This window comes from Anguilla anguilla, chromosome 10 (genome assembly GCF_013347855.1).
Source record: "Anguilla anguilla isolate fAngAng1 chromosome 10, fAngAng1.pri, whole genome shotgun sequence".
Classification (NCBI taxonomy): Eukaryota; Metazoa; Chordata; class Actinopteri; order Anguilliformes; family Anguillidae; genus Anguilla; species Anguilla anguilla.
Window position 1 is genome coordinate 20,042,172 of NC_049210.1, and position 26,803 is coordinate 20,068,974.

Consider the following 26,803-nt stretch of genomic DNA (forward strand, 5'->3'; position numbering starts at 1 on the left):
CATGTTTGGGACAAAGGCTTTTTTCTTTCTTGATTTGGCTGTGTACTCCACGATTCTACATTTGTAATCACATGTGGTTTAAGTGCAGATTCTCGGCTTTTATTAAAGGTTTTTGTTCCTCTTTTTTTTACATTTCGGTTTCATCATGTAGAAATTGCAGCACCCTCATTTCAAAGCACCATAATTCTGGTTACAAATAGCCTTACAGGTGCGTCTGATGAGTCGGTCGTGTTCAATTCCTTCCTTAGTGCAGGTATAAGAGAGCTTTCAGTTCTCTAGAGAGACCTAGTTTAGTCTTGATTCGAGCCTTTTCATTGCTTTTGGAGTCTGTTATTGGCATTTGTCAACATGAGGACCAGAGTTGTGCCAACGAAAGTCAAGGCAATTATGATTCTGAGAAATAAGAAGAAGGAAAAAAACAGTCAGGGACATAGGCCAAACCACATGCTTACCAAAATGAACAGTTTGGAACATCATTAAAGGGTAAGCACCAGATTATTACATTATAAAAGATCAAATACACCCGTCAGATGGAGGAAGTCCTTGTTTATGATTCACAACATTAATAAACATAATCTCACTGAAATAAAGATGAATTTTATTTTTTAATTTATTTATTTATTTTTTAAAAAATTATAAAAATACATTTTTTCCCCACCTTCCTTTTTGAACAATCTTCAGAATGATCACTGATGTCATATTCTGTGATGTGATACAGTGAGGAAGTGAGATACTGTCAAATTAGGTATAGCTAGCCCATTTTTTCATTAAAGAATTAGTTTATATAATTACAACTTCATGTGCATAAGAATGTTATTGCGATAACACTAATGAAAAACAAATTAAATCGATATATGATGGTAGACTTATTCATTCACTAGAGGTGGATTAGAGAAGCTAGATCCTAAGGTAGGAGCTAATTAGCTAGTGCCGTCCATCTGCAGCCATTGACAGCGCTGTTAGCATGCAGCCTGTATCCTCTATATCCTTGTACTGGACACACAAGGATGTGCACAATTGGTATCGGTGTTTTCGTATGAACCGGGGCATGATTGCTTCACCCAAATGCTGTCCTTTTCTAACAACAATTTCAGCTTAATTTAATGAAAAACCTCTAGACTAAAAAGAATAGGTCTGACATCTTTGGGGGATGCTGTTATGTGGTGTTACCCTTTAAGAAGGAAGAGAGCACTTGCGCTTTTCATATGCTGAAGAAAAAAGGCAAGTAGCCCACAAACAGGAAATGAAAATGTCAAAGCATGAACTGCGAAGATACTCAGTGATGTCTATGGGTCAAAGGATATACAACAAAGAACTAAACATAATTCTACTACATTTACATAACATTAATTTCTCAAATGTTATGGTGGCCTGAAATGTTTATTTATTTATTTATTTATGTATTTATTTATAAATTATTTATTTATTTATTTATTTTTGTCCTGAACATCATGGAGAGACGCATCTAGGCATCCAGGTTGCATCAGGGCTTGAACCAGGAGAGGGAGGGTACAGCCAATATAACTGCACAGCCAAGGCTGAGCAACAGAATGACAGCAGTTTCACATAAAAGCACAGCCAACATAGTGGCAGATACTACATTCAAATAAGTGTGTTGAGCCCATGCATATACAGTTAAGTGAATGCTTTTGCATTTAGCAGCATGAACATACACTTTTATATAAACTTGTATACAAATACACACCCAAACTGATATACCCATATATAGACACACAAAGGCACACTCAGGTTTGACAAAACAGACAAAACCACTCCACTTTAAGCTCCTTAAAAGGATAAATGGGTTTTACTGTGGTTACCTCACAAACCACTGAGCAAAAAATAATAGAAGTAAAGACACATGCTCACTTTCACATAATACATTAGATTTCCTGTGCTGGAGGAAGTAATGCAGGGCGTGCTCTTTGCGGGAAAGTGATGGCGAGGAACAACAGAGCTTTATCGATCTGCGTCAATTATATGTACAGTACACATGCGAGGCTAAACATTACCGTTGTTAGGACACCTAAGGGGATGTTTCTCAGGGCAATTACCAATCAATATTCAACTGTCTCTTAAAATCTATCACAGAGGACCAGAAGGAGGCATGTGACATTGGCCTTGGTAAAAACAAAAAGCAGTCACATCCTTCAACCTTCAGATAATGGATAATGGCTCCGTATCAATCAGAGACTGATCCGTGTATCAACAACTGCATTCTAAAGATTGTACTCAATCACAAGATCTGTTCCGGCAGTCTGTTTAAATTTGCATGAGGTACCCTGTGGTATGGGAAAATTACTGTTATACCTATCCCGAAAGTACATCAGCCATCCAGTCGTGAAATATACTGAATTGTCCATACCTTACCCGGTCCTTTTAACCACAACAATTCATTTATGAAAAAGGAGGGGTTGTTGAAGATCAGAGAATGCCTCCCAAACACCTTGAAAAGACAGATTCATATGGCAAAGTATAAATTGAACCAACATGCCTGAGAGTTTCGAGGTAGTCCTTTGGAAGTCACACGGCATGCTACCTAATGGCTGCCACAGACCGCATCGATGATATGAGACTCTTCTTTCAGAACGTTTTAGAATACCCCAGAGATAGAATGAAAGGGCCAGGAAAAAGCATTCATCCCAACAGCAGTAAACGTTCTCAATAATTCATGTGAAATTGAAATGCATTATGAAGAAATGGCATGAAGATATTTTATCAGCATCTAGTTATTTTTGTCTCATCAGAACCTTTAATTTGTGGCCAGTAACAAGCACATGCATCAGATGCAGTTGTCCCGCAGACTGTTTTGCCTGGATATATTTGCATTTCTAAAATATTGTGCTATTTTGTTTTTTCATTCATTAAATTTGTCATGCTATATTAAGGTGCTAGTGTCATAAAATGCATACGTGCAATAATATAATGTGCAGGCCTTTGTAACTCAGCTTGTTCGCTGTTTTTCCCCAAAGCAATGAAATCACCAATGTCTGAAGGGGGGAAATGAATTTAACTCGGCTATGTTGCCCCCGGGTGGCAACATGAGCACAGTGCAGCAAATCTTGACAGATTATGTTCCTAAAGCACTGTGTTGCTCAATCTCGAAATTTGTTCCGTTTTTCTAGAATAATGTATAAATTTAGGACTGCAGTCAAATTTCTTAATGACTGGTCAGTCCACAGTCAGTTCAGGGGGATAGAAAAAAGTGAAAAATTTAAAGCTGTTTTCTGGAGTCTGGGAGGGGCCAGAGCCAAATTCACAGTTATGGTGGCCATGGTAACAACATAAGGTTTGTTTTTGTTCTCTCCAAGTTTAAAGAAGTCATTTTTCATTGTTTTCCAGTTTCACTTCTACTAAACAGAGCTCTTTGTGTTCCTGTATATCCTTACTCTCCTAATGGTTGCACATCCTCGTATTAAGCTCTAAGCATACCCATTATCAATAATACAATGTAGCAGTGGCAGGCATTTTCCGGCCTGGCTATGTTCGTTGGAACAGCTGCTCACTAAAAGGCCCCTCAATTAAGTTATGTACAGTCACCCTGCATACTGTAAAATAATTTAAGGCAATTTACACAACTGAGCCAACAGTGAAATGGTTAAAAAGTGTATTTCTTTCTTTAAACCAATCATCAGTGACTTTATTGCTTTGCTGCTTTGACCTCAAAGCATTAAGTCGCTGTTGACAGTGACCGGTAGGGTTGAACTCTGGCCGTGAGAGGACGCACATCCAGAAAAGGTCTTGTAGACCCTGTGGGAGGGGAACTTCACAGCTCTTTTAAACAGCACTTTTGAGTCCATGGGACTCATTCAACAACAGAGTACAATGAGCAAACGACCTTTTTGAGATTATTCCTTAATTTCTAATCAGGTCCAAAGCATTTGAGCTACTAGAGAATTACTGCATTCGTCAAGTTGCTGCTCCTTATTCTGTATTTATCTAATGTTTTCTTTTAGAGAACAAATATAACATAATACTTACAGTAAGTGGCATATATTGGCATATTTTCATAAAATGATCAGTAAATCCACTGTCATAAACAGGAATCATAGGAAGAAGAATGCTGCAATTAATTAGTTTAAATATTTACACCGGGCAGACAGAACGTCTTGTTTGGTAACAGCCCTACTATTTCATAACCATGCACATTAATTCACTCTTAATTTCAATATTATTCCTGCAAAAATGTATACTAGTAATGTATTGTCCATCTTGTGAATGTGAATTTTATACTCAAAATTTGGTTGATTTAAAAGTTAGTATCAAATCACTTTTTGCACATTGCATCATTGTACTAGTATAGTATTTCACAATGTTCCTATTTTACAAGAATCTCTATTGAGTACCCATTGGGAATGCCTAGGGTGTCATGTGTACAGTACGCATTTAGTAATGGACTATTTTAAGCTTATACTAAAATTATTCATTTAAACAGGAAAGAATACCATTGAAACCGAAGCACTTGTAGGTATTTTACACAGAATGTTAACGAGTATCGTAATTAACACAAACTCCACCTTAACAATGATCCATTTCCATTTTTATCACTTATCTGTTTGTTAAACATCCTCCTGCAAGGAGATCTACACAACACACAACTTTACCCATGATTATTTTACATAGCTGACTATTGACTTTGGTAGATCCCAAATCTGGACCACTTACAGTTATCCAGCAAACTCAGGTTGCCTGCCCTTACTCTTCACTCTTCACCTCCTTTCCTCCACTGCCCCACTACTGCTCGTCTCACACCCCAAAGTATGTGGAGGAAAGTAGGGGAGGAGACAAGTTTGAAGCCACCAATATAGTTCTGTGCGCTTCGCTCGTCTCCTCCAGTATTGCGACACTAGAGGGAAAGAGGACACAAAGATTGGTTTCCAGGGCACAGAGGAGACAAGGAGGCAGTGCAAGAAAGGAGGATGAATTCTTTGAGAATTGGGAGGCACCCTCAGTAATCCTGTTTTGTGAAATACGCCCCAGGGCGGCCCAACCCTGTTCCTGGAGATCTGGCAGTCCTGTATGTTTTCACTTCAACCCTAATTTGGCACACCTCATTCTATTAATTAGCAGCTCAGATCAATAGCTGTTGAATGAGGTGTGCTTTGTTAGTGTTGGAGTGAAAACCTACAGGATGGTAGATTTCCAGGGACAGGGTTGGGCAATCCTGTTCATGTATTGATACCTCCAGGAACACATTTTATTTATAGAGCACATGTTCGCAGAGCAGTGTCAAAGTTGTTTTTTAATGGGAAGAATAAGAGTACAGCAATTACATAGATAAAAAAAAAAAATCCTAAAATGAAGACATTTTAAATAGTTATAGAACAAATACAAGAGAACAGAAACAGAGCACACCAAAATAAATTTTAAAAAAAGAAAAAAGAAAAGAAAATGCAGGTTGTGCAGTGCATCCGCAGGGGGGTTGTGATAGCACGAGATAGTTAATCCGGAAGTTACCGATGGACAGTACATGTGGGTGACATACAGCTGCATCTAAGGACAGTGCAGTGCCCACTTTCCTAAACTTAAATTAAAAGCGAACTGGCTTGAAGAGTATGTAGTGACCTAATTGTCATGGCAACTTATGTGCCCTCAGCAAGAGCTGGGTTCTTCGGCAAATGTATAGGAGTATAGTTGTAAAATCCGGTCTCTATTGCTGAGCTACTGCAAGAATTTGACGCAAATAACGCAACCGACAGTCACTCAACACTTCACAGGCTGCACAATATCCCCGGTAACCCCTCTACTAGTTAAATAGTAGCCTACTTTAATAACCAGGGAACATATTAACAAAGCCTCCCAAACACAGGCTATTCTGCGGTCCTCAACACCTACAACATAGGTGATGGGGACGGGGTTGAGGGTGAGAAGGACTGTCCGTTTCCCTCTCCGATCTCAGCCCAGGCTCCCTGCGGTGGGCGTGGACGTGGACATCCATCCTGGAAAAACCGGGAAGACGGAGCTCTCCTCATGCCCTTGGCAGAGGCGCTCGATGAAAATGCACTGGTAGTTCCACAGAAGGAGCAGCACCATGGCGGTCAAACCTAACAGGATGATGATAGCCAGTAAGAGGCGCTGCCGGCGCCGAGTAGGCGAATCCGGCCCCTGACGGTCCTTTTTTGAAGTCGTCTTCCGGAAAAGCAGTAGCCATCGCTTTATACAGGAATCAGCTGGACGGAGAAGGAGTACCCCGCTTTCACATTCTTGTGGAAAGTTAAACTGTGCATCCGCTTCATTCATCTGTGACTCACCGGTAGACATGGTACTTCTGACTTGTGTTGAACAGGCACTGCTATGACAAAGATTAAACAAATGCACATTAGTCAACGTCGAGAGATAATCAAAGGCTGCAGAATGTATACCTCCGGAGCGAAAATACTACTCGCTATAATAAATAATGCAAAAAACAATGTGGAAAAGCTCCTGTCACATTTGACCTAACGTAATGAAACGGCTTTTTTTAAGCACAGAAGCTAGCGGCATCTGCTATTTAAAATATTATTAATGACAGTATCCTACATAGAGATTCGTGTAACCTATAGCATATATGTCATAGTTAGTTAATTTAAAGTTGTGCAAAAATGCCATTACAACGCCACGTTCATGTTCCGAATTCACCGGCGAACAAAAGATTTTTTCGGAAAGCTCTTTTCCACTTGGCCAAATAATTGAAAGCCAGGAACAGCGTTACCAGAGAAACACTTAAAAGCTCTTCATCGTTACTGTGGTAACGCCTAACTGCATCAACAACGGGTTATCCGTAGGCTATAAAAAGCACACAACGCCAAAGCACAAAAACGACAGCTGAACGCAACTGAAGCGAATGTAAGGGGTGATAATTCCTCGTGTATTTCATCCTGAAGGTCCGACGAATTTAATCCTGAAAGGGAGGTTTGTACTTCTCTAAACTACCCATTGCATTCCATGCATTCCGTGCTACCTTTTCAACTTGAAAAACAAGTAGCTTTGGCTGTAGTAGGCTATAGGTTGTAAGCGAGGCACACACAATTCGTGTGAAGATATTTTGCATATGACAGTTAATGTCACAGTACATATTTCTTTACGAGTATATGTTGCTTGCGAAACAAGTTAGTTGAAATTATGTTCGTAGCAATGCCTACCTTAGCTAAGTGTATTTCCCTGACGACTGTGAGGAGGGTTGTCGTTCGTCGAGTCTGTCTAGCTGTGCCGAAAAAAACACATTGAACTAGAAATCTTTTGCTAACGTGCAAAGAAATGCTACACTGCTGAGAAAACACAAGCAGCCCATGTGGCTTCAGACCTGGGTCTCGCTGTCACCGACCCGATTGAAGGATGGATGGTTGTTTACCTTTAACAGGTGCTGAATGAGCCCGCCCCTTCTGCGTCAGACAATCTCAGTAGGCTATTTAAATCCGTAGACCAGGGAAATCGATGTGATTGGAACAAAACACTGGGGTGGACTTTTAATTTCTGAACTTGGATTTTCCACCTCTGCTCACATCTGAACGATCTGCATCTCCTGAACCCTGTGCTGTCCCGGGCCACCATCCTATTCCAGTTCCAGCTTACCATGGACTCATCCTGTTCACCACTGGATAGCAACCACATAATTTTGAATAAGTGATTGAAGTAGGGTTGCCCAACCCTCTTCCTGGAGATCTACCATAGGTTTTCACTCCAACCCGAACAAAGCACACTTTATTCATAGGGCCATCAGTTTGTCACCACCATGTGCCCTGCAGGGATTCAAACTTGTATTTCAGGCATTATCCTCCTGGGGTCCCCATCTTCACTCAAATGGCACAGTCAAGTGATTAATTGCGCAAATTAATTTATGTTCGAGACATTTATAAAAACAGTTAGTTGATATAATATGGGGAGAGTCAGGAAGGAAAGTGAACATGGATGGAAGTTTAAATGCTATGAAAAGCATGTCTTTGAGTCAGTGGGCCTCACTCCTGGTCACGGCGAGCTGCAGGGTCTGTTGGATTGCACTGTTATTCGGAACTTGAGTAGCACAGCAAGTGATCAATTAAAGCAGTTGTTTACACAGTTAACTCAGGTCACATTTTTATTTTATTTTTTTGGTCTGAATTGGTTGCTGATTTTAAGAAAGAAAAAAAACCAAAACCAGGGGACTTTGTAGCTGTCCAGGACCAGGATTGAGTATCACTGCAGTAAAAATAAAAATGCATCCATATAACGCAGGGGTATCCAATCTTATCCGAGCCATTGGCTGCAGGTTTTTGTTTCAGTCGGGTACTAATACACCTGATTCTACTTACTGTGAAGTCTTGATTGAAACAGTAATTGGTTCATTAGTTGAATCATGAATTTATTTTTCTCATTTACCTTTTAAGTTGAATGTGATGTAACTACTCTTATTTTTAATGTGGGCATTTCCCACTTCTAATAAATCATGCCTCTGTACAAGATTTTAAAATACTGCAGCATGTTCACAGAATTAAGCACTCAAAGTAATCGAAGTAATTGCATTTAACATGTGAGTGTCACTTGTAGATATCGCTGTCAGTTATCATCTGTGCTTAATTAGTGGCGATTACTTTATCAACTTAAATGATTGAGGTGGTGCAATTGGGATAATTGCTTCTGAAGGGGCTTGACAAAGAGGCTGTTGTGACCACTAGTTGGTGAAGGATTGATGTTCAATGCAAGAAATGAAGGGGAGACGAACTGGTGGCCCTACTCATTCAACAGCTAGAGATCATAAATAAAATAAAAACCTACTAGATGGTAGATCTCCTGGAACAGGGTTGGGCAGCCCTGCCAAGACAACTCTAGTACAGGGCTCTACCCAAAGCATGGTTAGGCGCAAACCAAAATTATTTAACACATATTCACCAAAACATGATTTCTGCACCACCACATGTCATTGTACTTCTTCTCCAACTTCCCCACTCTTTGACAAGTCCTTCCATATCTTCTTCATGGTGAAGTCACACCCGTGGGTTTTATCCATTTTGGATGGGAAGTGTATGCAGGTTGCATTGTGGCATTTGCAACACAATCCATCTCCCATTCGGGAAATTATGTAAGTATGATCATACCATTGGCCCAGCACCTCCTCTTCTCAATGTAGAAACAAAACATACCCAAAGTCAAGGAGGTCTGATTCAGATGCAGTGGACAACAAGCAAGATATCTAGATCATAACTTTATTATTTAAAACCTTACAACATTGGAGGGATCAATACAATACATCAATAATAAACCAGGTTGTAGTTTTGACTTTAACCTGAAAGGTTGTGCTTTACTTAAAATCTTGCTTTGCAGTCAAATTTGCCAGATTTCACAATGTCTGGCCCTGCTGAAAATTCCAGCTAAAACCACCTAGGATTCTAAGCTGGTTTTAGCTGGTCTGTAGTTGGTCAAAGCTGGTTTAGCTGTTAGAGTTAGCTGGTGGCCAAACTGGTGGACTAGCTGAATATAGGCTGGTCAGCTGGTGAACAGTTGGTTGACAAGATAAAACCAGCTAGAAGTGTCGAAAACACATCTTAAACCAGATTGACCAGAAGGCTGGTTTAAGCTGTAATTTTGAGCTGGAAGTTTACATCAACCTTAGAGAGAAGCATGTCTTGTTTCTCTGTTGCCTCTTGTTTAAAGCCTACTGTGTTCTTAGTGGGTAATATTTCTGCTGCAAATCTCAGTTAACTAGAAAAGTGCATTGCCAAGATTCATCTCTCATTTAATGTGGAGAGAACCTTCACCAAATGTTTGATCGATTGTGGTCATGCTGTCTGTGTTTGCCAACCGAGCAAATAAAAGCTTGTCCTTGATTGTTGCACTATCAAGTGCTAGATCCTGCCAGGCGTCGGGTTCAGTGCACTGTTGACATTACCCCTGAAGGCCATTGTGGAGTAGCTACTTATTTAACCATTGCTGTGAACTAAACAAACGAAATCAAACAAATTTCAGTGCAGACAATTCCAAAGAGGTGTGAGGTAAGAATATTGGTTTTAATGTGAAGGGTTTTAATGAAAGGGAAGCATTACAGGCAGGAACAATGCCATTGATATGGTCAAAAATGAGGGGACCCATCTGCGATTATGAGAAGGCCTGAGATGTCGCCAGAAACTGACTTCTGAGTGGTTCTCTATGTAAAGGTAATCATCATGGTTTATTTTTTCCTTACAGATACAACATAACTCAGACTAGCAGGTGTCATCAGTGAGACATGCACCTCTCCTCCATTTGGCACCAGGTCTCATATAGGATGTAAATTAGACATGGGATCACAGGTGAGCAAATTAGAGCAGTAAACATGCTTTAAATGTTGTGTAACTTCAAGGAACGTTCTGCTCCATATTTATTTTCTTTTTTCACATTATTTTTGAGTTGGCCTCCGTTTAATAACTTGCCCAAGGGGAAATGCTCTTCACATGACGTTTGTATCACAAATGTCTTTATGAAAATGACACGCTTTGCCTCGCATGTGATTGTGAGATCAGCACTTTGGATAGAGAGCATCTTGAAAGGTGGGTTTAGAGTCTTGCTTCAGGCATGATTGTAGATGATCAAAACAAAATTGACTTCAATGAGTCCTTGAGGTATGCTTGTCATTGCATATGAAAGAATGTGCTACACTCTTTCCCATCATAGAATATGAGCCCAAATAGCTACAGAAACACAGGGAAATCATAGGGACATTTTACCACAATGATCCACTTTCAATGAACATATTCATGATTTTGGAAGTGGAACCCTTTATTTGGTTTAGTACAATTTATGTATAGGAATAAATAGGGAAATCCCAGGTAGTACTGTATATTCGGGTAGAACCACAGGATCTATGAATCGGATTCTTATTGCACCAGTGGTGAACATGGCCATTAGTTTCACAGAGGAATACGCACCTGAGAAAGAAATATGTTGAAAAAAATCTGCCTTTTGTTGATATATAAGTAAGGTGTTATCCATTAGATTGCATTACCTTGATTTAGCAGATTTTATTCTCAAGAGCGACTTACAGAAGTGGAGAACATCAGTGTTAAGCTCAGGAATACAAAATTGTGATATCACCTAGGCTCAGAAGGCCCATGTATAATCAAATTTGGATGAGCTGCAGAGGTCTGATGCTGGAGAATTGCAGTTGTCCTAATGGGAGATGACCAGTGCCTAGACTAAGAGTTGTGTTGAGTAGGTGGTGAGGTGGAGTGCAAGTCGAACTTTTGAACTGTGGTGTGATAATAACACAAAATAGCATATTGTGTAATTTTACATGGATGTTAGCCATATGAATCTGATTTTTATCATGTTTCTAGGTTGGAATATGTTTAACTTACATTTATGACTTTTTAAAATTGAAATTGTACTTACAACCAATGGGTCTGGTAATGTTAATAGCCAAGTCTGGCACCATTGCTCATATAACTTTCTTGGAAACACTTGTGTACTCTTTCATTGCAAGTCACTCTGGGTAAAAGCATCTGCCAAATTAACATTATGTAATGTGATGATAAGAAGAGGTGGTGGGCATTCATAGAGCACATGCTTGCCCACGCTCTTCCAAATCAATGACTTGCAGCAATGTGCACTGATACATTTGAATGAGCATTCCAAATTTTGTGAGTAAAAGGGGACAAAATCAATCAAAAGTCGGTGATACTGCAGGTTAAGCACATAGTGTCTGCCTTTTGCTTGATAAAACCTTACCGTCACTGAATCGTAGCCAACTGTTCAAACTCGTGGGGACTGCATTTGAAAATGACAGCTGATCATAATGACAGACAACTTGAGATACAGTACGGTGAAGGTTTGAATATCTTTATGCACACTGCTTTTTCTAGGGTAGCACAGCTTGTACAGCAACAGACAAAATTCAGGCCCAGCTTTTGTAATTTAAGCAGGGAGAAAGACGAAAAGGAGTGAGAGGTCACCTTTTCCCTGCTTCTCCCCCTCAACTAACTTCTGACAATCTTGGGTAAAGAAGTTAAACCAGTCTGACAGGGACTTGGTGCGGACCCACATCTGACAGGAACACCCTGGCTAATCTCAGATCGGTCATATCATCAGGATTTGAGGGTATGTGTAACAGGGATTCCTAAACAAATATGGAGACTGCTGGGGTCTTTAAAGGAGAACAATTTTTCTTTAAAGAATATTTTCTTTATATTTCATATATTTCTATATTTTGTATAAGTTCCATATATTTTAGACTTTCAGAGAAAATATGTTGCTGATGCCTGTTCTACCTGTCCTTGGTAATTATGAACATTGTAATTTTAGTATCTTTCATGTCTGGAATTGGGATGGCAGGTATGCCATCCCGCCAAGTTACGCCTTGGCGGGGGCATGCCCCATACCTATACAGCACCGAGAGTTTGGCACTTTTCAGGGTTCCCCACAGAAATAATCACAACAGCCACAGACACTCAGCCCTTAAAAACATTAAATTCTGTACATTCTGACCCCATTTCAACAAACAGATTTCATAAACAACTTCACATGTCCACACAATAAAGCCCCAAACTAAGGGGATTTTGCGTTTTCTTCTTTCTTTGCGAAACTGCTGAACGGTACACGCTCATCAGACTGTACAAATTCACACAACGATAGCCATAATCCACAACCGTTTCTTACAGGGTCGCATTTCTCACTCTCATAATAAAACGCTTTGCAAAAAGAAATGATATCTCATAAAAAAACATGTTTTCAACGTACAAAAATGCCAAGTTACTCAAAAGTATTGATATCAAAATGACGCCAAGTTACGGTACTACATACAATATAGGCTATCTTGCCTCACCGAAATGACATAAGATGTATTTCAAAGCAATGCTACCCAATATTTCCTCAGTTCTTTCAAGTCACTTGGCCCTGTGTTTTGTAATCTTACCATTTTACAATGTCATGCAAACTTTGTGTCAGATCAAAGAGTCAAATATTTCCTCATGGAACACATTGAAATTAATGTACAAAACTGCTGCTGAGTAACTACAGGAAGCATATTTCTCCAGAAAACATGTTTATACTTGCTTCTGAACTGAATTTGAGTACACGTGCAAGTTATTGTATATTCACTACGTACAATAAATACTGCATGTAAAATACATATTGTACATACATACATAGAGAACCTCTTTATCCCCATGGGGACATTTCCCTCGCAGCATGTTACATTCACATTTACGAACACACACTTATACCAAGAAACATACTATCATTCACGCAACAGAAAGGCTGGGCAGCAAAATACATACATACCAATACAAATTGGACATATTACATTACATTACAGGCATTTAGCAGACGCTCTTATCCAGAGCGACTTACACAACTTTTACATAACATTTTACATTGTATCCATTTTATACAGCTGGATATATACTGAAGCAATGCAGGTTAAGTACCTTGCTCAAGGGTACAGAGAGCCATCCACACATATGTTTGGCCTGTCCATGTAGTGCATGCTTATACACAGGGCCAAGTGACTTGAAAGAACTGAGGAAATATTGGGTAGCATTGCTTTGAAATACATCTTATGTCATTTCGGTGAGGAAAGATAGCCTATATTGTATGTAGTACCGTAACTTGGCGTCATTTTGATATCAATACTTTTGAGTAACTTGGCATTTTTGTACATTGAAAACGTGTTTTTTATGAGATATAGATATATATCATGTGACACCTTGATCTTAGATTCTTTGTTCTTAATACTTCTTAGGGATTGCGTGTTACACGATCACAGCACTGCTGCCTGTAGTTGTCATTGAATAAATGCGTAAAGCATGGAGCAACCTAACTGGAGATCTGGAGATAATTTCTCCAGCAGATAACAAGACATACATTATAGGAAATGTAATGAGGATTTTTATGTGCTACTGAAAACATAAGACAAATCAAAGAAAGACTGTAGTGAAATGATGCTAATTATTATTTTTAGTAGTAGTAGTAGTAGTAGCAGTAGTGGTAGTAACAGTAGTAGTCATTATCATCATTATCATTAGAAAAATAAGAAGAAAAGCAAGAACAATGGTAACACTGAACAAACAATTAAGAGTAGCATAAAAAGGAGCTTAAGTGAAATTTTTTCACCACAAAACCAGATCTACTCCATGCCCCCAGGTGCCTATTTTGACTACCGCTGGCTTGAATATTTCTACCAGTTTCTATGGTAGGGGGATGTTGCAATGTGAGAATACAATAATTAAATGTGAATTAAAAGAATACAGCAGGCTTTACTGCAAATAAAAAACTGAACTGCAACATGTCTATTCTTAATAAAGATTAACTTTAAAGTGCTTTCTTTTTTCTTAACATGAAGGAATGCATGGAGCATGAATGCTATGAAAAGTGAATAATGGAGATACAAAATAAAGTAAAATTACACTCTTTAACAGGCTGCACGGCATGCAAAATGGTTCAAAGAGGTGCACAGTATCTCATTTCCTCATTTTTTTGGAGTTGCAAATAAAATCCTGCAGCTGATCTGAGAAACTGCCTTATATTTTGCATAGGTGACTATTTTGTTATTCATTAATGCATAATTAAGCATAATTCACTCTGGGGAAAATAGATCTTCACCCCATTAATTTTTTTTTGACCTGACTTCTATGTTATTTCCTGTGCTGTCTTTCTCCTTGCCACAGCAATTTACACAAGACATAAGTAAGCACCTTAAAATAGCTATTTATGTTGAGATATTTGTGATACTTACAGGATTAGTCATAATTATTGTTGTCCAGCTGTGAAATGGTTCCAAATTTGTGATGTTTCAAAGAACAGGTTTGGAGCATTGCACGATGCCACTGTGACTGAAATAAAGTCAGTCCCAGAGCAAACCAAGTTCATTTTAATGGAAAACTTGTAACGGTTACCCACAGTGAGACATCACTATGTGATAACTGTGGCCACAAATGCTCAAATAATAGCTATTTACAACAGCGGTGTACAAAAGGGCATCTCTGAATGCACAACAAACCTTGAAGCAGATGGGCTGCAGCAGCAGAAGACAATGGTTCCTCACCAGTGGTCACATGATCAACAAAACTGGATGATTGCCTGGTCTGACAAATCTCGATTTCCGCTGCAATATGCTGATGGCAGGGTCCGAATTTGGCACAAACAGCATGAATCCATGGATCCATCCTGCCTTGTTTCAACAGTGCAGGCTGGTGGTAATGGTTTTGTCATGGTTGTGCTTCCTCTGTTCCCGCCTGTTCCCGCCTCCCCATAGTTTTTGTCCTGTCTCACGTCCCTTAGTTTGGTATGCCTGTATATGTCTCATTATTCAATTATTTTCTGTCTCGTTATTTAATCATTGTTCCCACCTGCCTCTCGTTATCCCTCACTTCTGTATTAATTGTGCATTATGTTCTCCTGTGTCTTGTTAGCCCATCTATTTAAGCTCTTGGTTTGCCTGACTCGGGTGCTGCTTGTGTTTCTGCCTGCATTCCTGCTTGTGTTTCTGCCTGCATTCCTGCTTGTGTTTCTGCCTGCATTCCTGCTTGTGTTTCTGCCTGTATGTATCTGCCTGCCTGCCTGTGTTTCTGCCCATACTGTTTCTGCCCTCCTCATTTGTTTCTTTGTTCTGAGTTTTTCAAGTGTTTTGTTCTTCTGCTTGTTACCTGTTAGTAGGATTTGATTTTTTTTGGTTTTGCCTTTTGTGGCCTCATTTTGTTTCCCTGGTTTTGTCTCTTGTTGTAAGTAAAGTCTTTGTTTTATAATTACCTTTTTGAGGTTCGTGTGTTTTCTTTTACTCTGCACTTGGGTCCTAACCCCTCAAACCCTGACAGGTTTAATGCTGTGTTGAATGTCTGTATTCTTTTCCCAATTAAGCCTCATTTGAATGCTGCATCATACCTAAGCATTGATACTGATTATGTACATCCCTACACAGCCACAGTCTCTGTTTATTCAAATGGATACTTCCACCAGGATAATACGCCATGTCACAAAGCACACACCATCTCAAGCTGGTTCCATGAACATGGCCTGTACGATCGCCAGATCTCAATCCAACAGAACTCCTTTGGGATGAGTGGGAGGGTTGCTGCATACTTGTGTGGCTGAAAAATCTGCAAGAACTGAGTGATACTATTGAGTCCGCATGGACCAAAATCCCAAAGGAATGGTTCCAGCACCTTGCTGAAACCGTGTTGTGAAGAATCCAGGCTGTTCTGGAGGCAAAATGAGGTCCTACTTGGTGCTAGAGAGGTGTATCATATAAATTGGCCAGTGAATGTACAGTATATGTAAGCATGTTGATAGTTGAATGATGGAGGGAAATTTGTTATTTTTGCCATTTGTGAGTGTTGTGCATGAAATGCGTAGAGCAAATTTGGTCAGGAAACTCTTGCTGCAGCCAACCATTGGTTGTCCTCAGCAGCTACATGTTCTCATACTCAACCAATCACATGAACACATCGCTGATGGAGTGCCTTTTTAAGACCGACAGTCAGATCTCTCTAGTACTGCTTTTTGCATGCTTCAGTTGCTGCTGCTCATATAATTGCGCTCACTCTCCACCACCCCAACTTCTACCTGTTGGATATGCTTCTAGGTCCTGGGGAGGTTTTTGATATTTCTCCCGTTTAGTGATGGAGATGTATCATGCTTTCCATTTTGATAGGTCAGTGCACACTGATGTGTGCACAGAAGTTCCTAATGCAGGTCCATTCAGTGCCAAACCAAAATAATTACATTGCATATTCATTAATATATTTAATTTAAATACCTAGCTGTCCTGAACTAGGAGTAAAGTCCAATATTTTGTGGCATAGCCCTTAAATGAAATAATTGTATCAATTTGTGACCCAATGACATCACCAAATATTTGGTATCTGAAAGTGGCTGCAGTGAAGGCATTTCCTAGGCCTTCACTGCAGCCGCTTTCAGTTGATCTTTGTTTTGGGGGGTTTCTGTCTTCAGTCTCCACAAGTGAAAAGTCTGCTCAACTAGATTTAAATTAGGTGACGTACTTGGCCAGTCCACTTTTTCCCATTGATGAATGCTTTGGTTGCACAAGTAGCGTGTTTGGGGTCATTGTCTTGCTGCATGACTAAGTGCTGAGTGATGGGTTTGGAGTTCATAAAGCATGAAACCATTGAGTAAACAGTCCTGCAGTTACCTTTTTTCTCTGATCCACCTAAACAGGATGGCCAGTAGTGACTCTTGGCTTTATTGTGTCCTAAAATGAACTCATTTGCTCATTCCTGCCCTGGCAGATTCATTTAAGGCACCCTTAAATGTCCTGATTATGCCCCCCTCCCCCATGTGCCTACACTTTCAGGTCACTTCACCTTTTCCGGTCACATCGCTTATCTGTTCTGGCCCCCCCTCGGGTGAATTCAGCTTCCCACTGCGGTCAAGATGGTAGAAACCTGTCACAGCTGGTGTATTGATTGAGACAGGCTCTGTGTACCTGAATATTTACACTAAGGCTAGCAGCATGTCTGTGCAAGCACAGCGTAGGTCAGTGGTCTCCAACCCTGGTCCTGGAGAGCTACAGGGTCTGCTGGTTTTTGTTTTCACTTTAAAATCAGCACTAACTGAGACCCAAGACACCAGGTGAGTGGAGTTAACTGTGTAATCAACTGATCTAATTGATTCATGAAGTGCAGAGTCACTATGAAAACCAGCAGACCCTGTAGCTCTCCAGGACCAGGGTTGGAGACCACTGGCATAGGTTATCCTGGTTATGCCTCCAGAGGTTAAAAAAATTCTTTAAAAAATTATGTTTATTTTTGCATGTTACGTGGGACTGCTGGACTCAAAAAAAGTACTGGCATGACATAAAAACATAAAAACGTTTTGTTTAGCCTATTAATGACTAAATGCTAGAAATTTAATTTGTTCATATGAACAACCTCTAGCAACATGCCAATGTATAAGCTATTTTGGAGTTACCTGATGTGCATGTTAGGCCACAAACCTTCCGATGTCCTACTGTCATTGTAGATCATCAGGAACTTCTCAAAATATCAAAAATATTCTTCATCACACACAAAAAGTAAAATCAAAAACATACACTGAAATTGAAATAATAATTTTACACGAACTCCATAAAGTTTATCACTTTGAGCTTATCCCTTTCTGTTGAGGTAAAATCGTGGATATCTATTACAGATTGGACACTTCAGACCTCCACCTTCGAAATGACAGACTTTATATTAAAAACTTTATTATTTTCCTGTTTATTAATATTGAGAAAGAGGTATTGCACTTGGACTGGGACAATCAGCTGGCTAACTACTGTATACATGTTCAGTGCTTAAGACACTGTCTTCTGAATGAAAACACAAAATCAACGCATCCTTTTTTATTTTACCTATGTTTATTAAATGCTTTTTCCAAACAAAATTTGAGAAAAATTGTTATTTGGCACATGTTCAGTTGTGAACATGATCCGTTCCACACTTTGATAAGCAGCTGACACATTTTGGAGTTTACTCAAGTCAGTGACTCCTGAAGCTGACTCCCCCTCCAAAATCAAGCTGCCTGTCCACAGTGAACTAATTATGCTTGCTATGTCTTTATTTGTGAATCATCATATTAATCACACGGCCTTTTGCAGCATTTATTTGCAAGCAGCCAGCTATACTGTATGCGTTTCTTTGATTCAACTCAGCTGTGTTCCCTGTCTTCCTTGTTTCTGCCACAGGAATTCATTATTTTAAATGAAAACAAGTTAAACTAAAATTTTTAGAGCTAACTTCCTAACTACGAAATTGCAGTATAAAGCCCTACTTATTCTGGAAGAATGATTCACCTAAAAAAGTAAGATAGACAGTTTTGAAATACCATATCTCAACATGAATGCCTTCAGATACAATCAGAGATGAGAGAGTGATGCTTCCAGAATCTGAGGAGCAATCATACTTCTTTACTGATGGACCAATCACAGTATTTTGCTGAGGAGCAAATAGTTTTGATTGGTTCAACCAAGTCAGTGATTGGCAGCTCAGTGTAGCTCTACCCATTAAGGGGTACATGAAAACTCACACACTCATCGCTGCACACAAGGTATGGTGTGATTTTGTGCAGCTGAATTCAGAGGACTGACAGTAAATATGACTGCTGTATATTACATTATGTTATTTATTTGCTTGGCAGATGCCCATTTCAGGGGCAAATTACACAGTTTGCACTTTACAGTAGTAATCACTTATACAACTCTTGTCAATGTAAGGATTAATTCAGGTGCAAAACCTTGCTCCAGGGTACACTCCACAAAAAAACATACAACCTCCTGGATATTAGCCCAACTATCAAACCATTGCATTGCATGTCTGGCCTACATGGCATCTGTCAATTGTGAAAAATTCTTAGGTCCTTTGCATGTGATCTATAGGTAAGACATTTTTATTGGCACATAGTACAATTTACATTTGCATGTACATACAATATGTAGCATTATTATTATAATTATTATTGTTATTATTATTACTGCTTAAAAGAGTTACTTGCTTATCCTTGACACAAAATAGGAATGAATTCAGATTTATAAAAGCATACTGTGGCACAAATGATGCTGTGTCTAACAAAATTCATCTAAGCTATCAATAGCCCTGAATGAGAGAGAAACACAATCATGTATCCATAAATATAACCCCCCCCCCCCCCATACGCCTGCAGTGTCAAAATAAAATATGGTCACTTTACCTGAAGCAATCTCCAAAGCTGTTTACCAGTATCACTGTACTTTTCACAAAAACCCTACAGAATCTTACTGAACATCCACAAAAGAAAACTATCCTGAACTTGCACCACACACAAAAAACACACTAGCTCCAGCAGCTAAAGCAGCTGCCAGAGCATGTGTCTCAAATGCGTGGTGCACAGCAAATCACCTCAGAAAAACCAGCACATTATTCTTACTTAAATAAATAAGGAACTGTTCATTAAAATACACATGAATATCTATGAGTCATATATACATGGTGGCGTTCACAAAAGCAAGCGCCGCAGTGCCTTTGATGGAAGATAAGCATCACAATTTTATAGTAATGATGTCTTGCATTTCACAGTTTGTTTCAGTTTTATATAACAAAGAGATATCACTGTTAGGTTCAGCTTATAGACCTCAAATACAGAGAAGGCTTTACAAGCAAAGACCCAATGAAATCTACTAAACTTCAGTACTAGATGAACACATTGTCGTTTCTCTCCGAAAACAATGAATAATATAAATAATCAGTGAATGGGGATTTTTTTTTCAACATTACAAAAATCATTTGGATTTAATTTCAGAACAGCAAACACACAATTGTATGTTTTCCCACATTCTTCATTTCTAACAAGAAATGGCAAAGCCCTCAAATTGATTGTTTAAGACAAAAGTGCCATACAGTGTTATTTCTACTCTATGGTGGTGTCCAAGTACAGTGGGACAGTATGCAACAGGATTAGGATTTCTGAACTCCATAGCCAGGGGAATGGCCTGATTTTTGTGTAAAATACAGGACTAAATACTGTACGTTGAGTCTGAAATTCACCTGGGCATTTTCATGTAAAAGCCCTGGCTAAGGAAACACAACATAATGGGGTCTTACGTGAAAGAACTGGTGCTGGTCGGATAGAAACAGTTTTTACTTGGATGCACATCAAAAAATGAAGCTGAGAAATGATATCATTTAAAAAAAGAAGGTGAGAAAGAGGAAGAAAGAAGATAACATTTACAGTTACTACACATGTGTATATGCTATATAGGCAGATTCCATTACAAATCACAGATTCATATTTTGTCCATACTGAAGGTTAATTGGCTACATAAGAAAGGTAAAGTTCTAATGTTGAAATGTGAAGGTGGGTAGAACAAAGCCCACTTCCTCCGTGCACAGACTACGGTTTAGCAGCTATTGTAAGAAGGGCCTTTAGCTTGTGGTTCAGTAACCTGTAAAGTGAAGACTGGCTGTAATAGAAAAGCTTGTGGCTACTCCAATGTACTGAGAGAGACTATCCACGTCCTCTTAGGATGCTGACTTTGGTTCCATGGGAAATATGCAGTTGTAATAGTAACATTTAGAAATTTGCAAATTACTTGTTCAGGTGTACATGTATACACCCAATACTGCTGTTGTCAAGGTGGTTTTGAATTATTTGTTTAAGCACGAGTGTGTGTGTGTGTATATATGCATGTACATACACACACACACATACACATGAAAATGCAAGCTTGAACAAACACTTCAGATCCACCCTGAATATAGCAGCATTTGATGGAGAATCCATGACCACATGTGGCGTGCATTCAGCTGCACAAATGTCTCCAACCGTTCACTAACAAACAAAATCTGTTTATTTTTCCCATGAGTAACGAGGATATTTGTGCAGCTGGACACAAGCGCTGTGGTGGACGGCGGGATTTTGAACTTCGATAAAAACGCAGGAACAGCAGCGCCACAAGGAACATAGCAGTCTTCTAACTTCGATTAGCAACTACTGAGCATTTACAGTGCTGCGCGCTACCACTACCACCATAGCTGCTGATACAAAAGACGTATATTGCACAAACTCATAGTTTTCATTTTTTCACAAAAACTGATCCAAATTAAGAAATGTCACATGTTTAAAATACTTTGCCATAATAGTGTATCAAATAGGCTACATATCTAAAATATGCTGAAATACGCGGAGGTAGTAGGACATATACAACAAGTAATATAGTTCACATTAATGATACGCAGAGTCCCAAATAAATAGTATGACTTGTTCATAAATAGCAGTGAACTGTCCTCCTCCAGCTTTGAGTAAAAACATTAACTTTTTCGGCTCATCGATTTTATCAGGTTTCCATAAACTGCGAAGGAGGACAAAAGGTATCCGGCCAAGCGTGGCCAGGGGTGCGGACTTGGGCACGTGCCTGTCCAACATTTTGACATCTGCGGAAGGTTTTAAAGAAGTACGTGAGTGGAAAGGCTGTCGGGTTTGCTGGTCTGCACCTTCAGCGAGGAAGGGAGGGGGGGGGGGACGTAGCAGTGTGCCGGTACGGGTTCGTATGAGACGTGTGAAGGCTCAGCGTTTTCAGTCACGTTCTGGTCCAGCGAGGTCCAGCTGTGGTCCTACAACTCCAAATGGACTGTGGCTCAGATGAATCAGCAGCAAATGGATCGGCGGTTCTGTCCCAACATCAGGACCTCCCCCCTCCCCCCCCCCTTCCCTGGTCTGAAAGGCCCCCCTTCCCCCCAAGCTTTCTCTGTCTCTCTTCACACGACAGTACTGACGGAAGGGTCAGATAAGTTCAGCTGGCCCGTGATGTCAGTGGGGTATGGCTGCAGAAAAAGGACAAACACAAAAAAAAACAAAAAAAATCATTCTCGTCCACCTTTCCCCCCCACCCTACTAAGCGTAAGTGTTCAGGACTTCAGAAAGTGGTGACTCACAATCCCTCCACCCCCAACCCCCCCCCCCCCCCCCCAGCTCTGAAAAGGCAGTGCGAGTTTGCCTCTGATTCGGAATGGTAGTTTGGACAGACAGCAGAGACTGCAGAGTGCTTCCTGACTACAGCTCTCAGCAAGCTCATTAAATGGCTGAGGAAGGTCATGTGACAAATGAATTTAACTGCCCCGGATAAGAATTGGCTGCACCACCAGTTTAAAATCAGAGAGGGGATGGAAACAGAGAATACCTTGTGTGGCCACAGAGCGGACATGATTCATTTCTGGTTTTGTCATGTATGAGCATACTGAGGACATAATGCACGATTTGGATTTTTTAGGAAGTGGAGGGTTCTGTACCGAAACTTGATACATAATATCTTATTTTTCAGTCATCAATTTCTTGCCAGTGGCGCCATGTAAAACCTGAAATGGATCAGAAGGCTCAATGTTTGTGTTCATTTGTTCGCCATATTAGGGTTGTTGCTCAAGATCATCTGTTCAGGGCTCACACAGCGCTTTCGTGTACTGTCCGGTTGATCAGTTCTGTATTTTACCTGAGACCTTCTAGAAGCAGTGTTGCCATGGAAACTGCCTTGGCAAAACTATTCTAATAGTATGCCATAGACAATTTCATCATGACATTTACCAGATTTTACAATGGTAACGATATCCCAGCTTTATGAAATGTTTTGCCACAGTGCATGCCTTTACCATGTGAAATTCTGTTTTTTTTGTGAAGTCCTTTGGAAGTGATGGCAGGTGATCAGTTCATAACTGTACCATAACTTAATTGATATATGGACGACAATCATGTTTCCAATATGGTTTTTAAAATTGTTTGGAGGCACAGCCAGCTCTGTAGAAAAAATGATCTGTCTTAACGAGCGTTGTAGTCTTGTAAAGCAACGTAATATCCATTTTTTTCCCTCTCAAGTAGAAAATATTGTTTGTTTTAAGTTACTTTATGCTTGACAGATGAAATACTCTTACCACATTTTGAAATGAGTAAAACTGTCAGACCTCACTACCAATCTTTTTGCATTTTTGGCAAAAAAGTGATAGAAATAAGATTTTAATTGCAACTATGTTGCTAAAATACTTCTTAAGATAGACTTTTTTTCTTAAGAATTTTAGTTTTTTTTCAGTGAGTAATGGCACCCAGTTTTGATGCAGGGATGACCATTGCAGTGCTGATTTGAATCTCGCTGGATCATTTGTTGGCTAGTGGCGGTGTAACTGGCCTCATCCCCACAGGAGGGGTAGTAAACTGGGGTTGTTTTCTGAAGCTCATTGCTCTTCACTCACACCTGTGTGCGTGGTGCCTACATGTTGCCTAGTTACGGTTGCAACTCGGTGAAAAAGAAAGCAGTGGCTGGCTTCACTAGGACCAGAGGAAGCTAATGCTCGCCTTCCTCCCCTGGCATTGTGGTGGATGGTGTAGACGAGGAGTTCCACGAAAACTCCAAATCAGGCAAGGACTAAATTTGGAGAGGAAATGAAAATCCAAAAAAGAATAATTGTAATAGCTTGTTCTGAAAGAAGAAAAAAAGTTTTTGTTGTGTGCAGGGTTTGGGTTGAGGAGTAAAGGTTTGAGAGAGTACAGGGTTGGGGTGCATAGTGTTTGTGCTGGAGGGGTGTACAGCTGTCTAAACTGAGACTGTCTTCAAAAAGTTACTCATGGTCAAAGTGCCTGCAGTGTAAATAAGTACTGTGCTGGTGTTAATGTGGACTGTTTCAGATTTGGCCAGCCCTTCTATTTGTTCAATGTTGACACAGAAACACTCTGTATCACCTGCATGAACATAATGGCCATATTGGAAACACAAATAGGAAAAGATAATAATGCAAAAACAAAACCTGTAAAAAAAGGGAAAAATAAATGGATACCAAAAACATATAAGTTTTGGATAGCAAAAATATATTCAATGCTATAATTAATGAACATTAATCATACTCAATATCCTGCATCCCATCAAATTTACTTCACAAAAATACGATTTCGTGATGGACTCAATTTTTCTTTTTAAGTTCACATCATCCCTTAAACTGGCAGATGGTCCATCTGGAATTTAAGGGGTCAGTATTTCCCTAAAATTGTTGTATGGAGCATAACTGCAACCTACTTGACATATTTTCCTCTAAAAGCAACAATAATGCACCTATCAGTCACTGAGTCAGAAACTTAGATATAATGCACAGCTGAATTTTCAATTGAGGCTGTACCATGTCATACAACTCAAGTTTTCATTGGTTAATTATCACATTCCCTAATTTAGATTGATTTTTGTTTCCTCCAATGACTCTCAGACAAACAGGTGCATCAGCAGAGTGCTTCTAAGTTAGCATTCCGAATCATAGCCCACAGCGCCCCCTGCTGAAAGACAGATAAACAGCAGAAGAGAGAGAGAAAGAGAGAAGGTCTACTCTACAACAACCCACGAGTCATGCTGGCAGAGGAGAGCGAAGCAGTGTGGCATGTGGTGGGGACACCAACACTCAAAATCCATTGAAATCCATTTATAAAAAAAACACTGATATAAAATAAAACAATGGTCACGGCTGAAGATGGGCATTACATTCCCGTTTGTTTTTGTTTTCAAAGAGATGTTTTATCATCTCATTTCAACTGAGGTCTACTAAGCCTGCAATCCCTCAGACTCTCAAATCCTCAGAAAAACCTGCCTTTCCAACTTCTCCTTTACATAGATTTGTCTATCATCCTCACTCAATTCACCTCAGTGTCCTGTCAGTACAACTTGAGACAGAGTGAGAAGGGCACACGAAATCTAACCCCCTGCCTGTCCTCCAATTTCTTCCAGGGGACTGAAAACCTGGAGAAGTCACCAAGCTGGTGAGGTTGTGCAAGACCTGGGGCTGGACTTTCTGTGACTGGGGATTAGGAGTCACTCTTCTGTCTCTTCTAAAACAGAGGAGCGGCAATAAAGCATTTTGACCAGTTGCTCATCATATTCCCGACTACAGCCCGACTCCAGGCAGGACATAGCACAGAAATACAAAGCACCCTGGGAGGGTGGGGGGTGGTGGGGGTGGATTCTATTTTAAACACTCAAAGGAATGGAGTTTCTGTGGACGTCAGACGTTTCATATTTTGTTTGGGTCTTTTTTTTGCCCTTGAGGAAAGGAGAAAAATGAAATACACCCTGAGGAACTTTTTTTTTTCATCAAAGCAGTTTCTCTGGTACCTTCACCTGGAAAAAAGAAACGTTGTTAGATGATAGCAACATGCAAGATCTTTCTTATTTTCGGTTAAAAAAATGTTGTCATTAATAAACCCGGGAGGTAGAATGCCCTGTATTACTTTATCTCGGCATACTGAAATGTGGATATCCTCATGCAGATTTTAGTCCGTTTTTTTAGTTTTGGACCGATCCCACCTACAGTACATCGATTTGATGAAATTCCTATAATGCTGAAGGAAGTGAATTATCAGGGGAGTAAACCTTTTCTAAATGGTTAAAAAATAAAAAAATTTAAAAAAAAAAACCTTAAAAAAAGGAAATCAATCAAAAATGTGTCAATATCTTCCCATCATTTTGCACAGATGTGAGCATTTCCTGGAATTTTAAGTTTGCAAAGAGAAAACAGAGCTGAAAAAACAATGAATGGAACTGTACAAAATCTAAATGGAACACTACAAAAAAAAATACATCTGGGTAATAAAATGTACCCATTAATGACCCCCAATGGGAGGGGGAGGGGTCTGTAAGGTAAAGCCTGCTGGGAAATAATGGTGAAATTAGTGTTATTGGGCATGCTGATTGTCTTTAGCCATCTGAACCAGACAGTGCACACTGTACCATGCGTTTGTGACGCATGCCTCAACATCCACAACAACGTAGGCACGCACTGCACAAAATGAAGGGGGGAACATAGGAATTTGGGGGAGGGGAGGCGGGGGGGGAGGGGGGGTAGGGGGAGGTTTGCAGGTAAATAGGACACCAAGCAGTAAAGGGGGACTGGAAACACACACTCACACACACTCATAATACATATATAACCAAAAATATAACAAGGGGGAAGAACACACATCTAGGTTAGCCACAGGGAGAAAGAGAAGCACAAACTCTACAGAAGCACGAACAGCCCTGCCTCCTCCTCCTTGTTCTCCTGCACCTTAGTCACCCCTGCTACCCCCTGCCTCGCCCCTAACTCGCGTTTCTGGCAGATCACCGCACCACTGCCCCCTGTCCACACCTGCTGCCTAACGCCCTGACGGTCTTCCCCAAAACATGTCCGGATGGGAGTGTAGATGGCTGACTGACAGACACGTGGCCATGGCTTTAACTCCATGTGTGAGGGTGAAGAAACTCTGGAATGGGACGGGTTATTTGCAAGTAGAGATGGAATGGCGGGAGAGAGGGAAAGAGGAGGAGAGAGAGAGAGAGAGAGAGAGACTGAGGGTGAGTGTGAAAGAGAGAGGGAAAGAGAGTGAGAGAGCAAGATGGAAAGAGAGAGAAAGA

The 26,803-nt window shown here is 40.0% G+C and overlaps 1 protein-coding gene and 2 long non-coding RNA genes across 10 annotated transcripts in view; 1 reads left to right on the forward strand and 2 right to left on the reverse strand.

Moving 5' to 3' along the window:
• Window positions 1-378: 378 nt before the first annotated feature.
• LOC118206904 lies at window positions 379-7,324 on the reverse strand. Its single transcript, XR_004761271.1, has 3 exons — window positions 7,122-7,324; window positions 4,666-6,292; window positions 379-393 (listed from the first exon to the last, which is right to left on the reverse strand). It is a non-coding gene; the product is annotated as an uncharacterized LOC118206904 (long non-coding RNA).
• On the forward strand, window positions 6,498-25,804 carry LOC118206905. Its single transcript, XR_004761272.1, has 3 exons — window positions 6,498-6,891; window positions 10,138-10,241; window positions 25,142-25,804. It is a non-coding gene; the product is annotated as an uncharacterized LOC118206905 (long non-coding RNA).
• Window positions 19,015-26,803, reverse strand: part of grin1b (glutamate receptor, ionotropic, N-methyl D-aspartate 1b) — a 37,366-nt gene continuing 29,577 nt past the window's right edge. For 5 of the 8 annotated variants that reach the window (XM_035380061.1, XM_035380059.1, XM_035380057.1 and 2 more), the window contains one exon: window positions 19,015-22,214. In XM_035380061.1, coding sequence (XP_035235952.1) covers window positions 22,149-22,214 — 66 coding nt within the window. In that variant the 3' untranslated portion in view covers window positions 19,015-22,148. The remainder of the gene's footprint in view (window positions 22,215-26,803) is intronic. The other 3 variants (XM_035380054.1, XM_035380056.1, XM_035380060.1) reach the window with 1 other exon arrangement.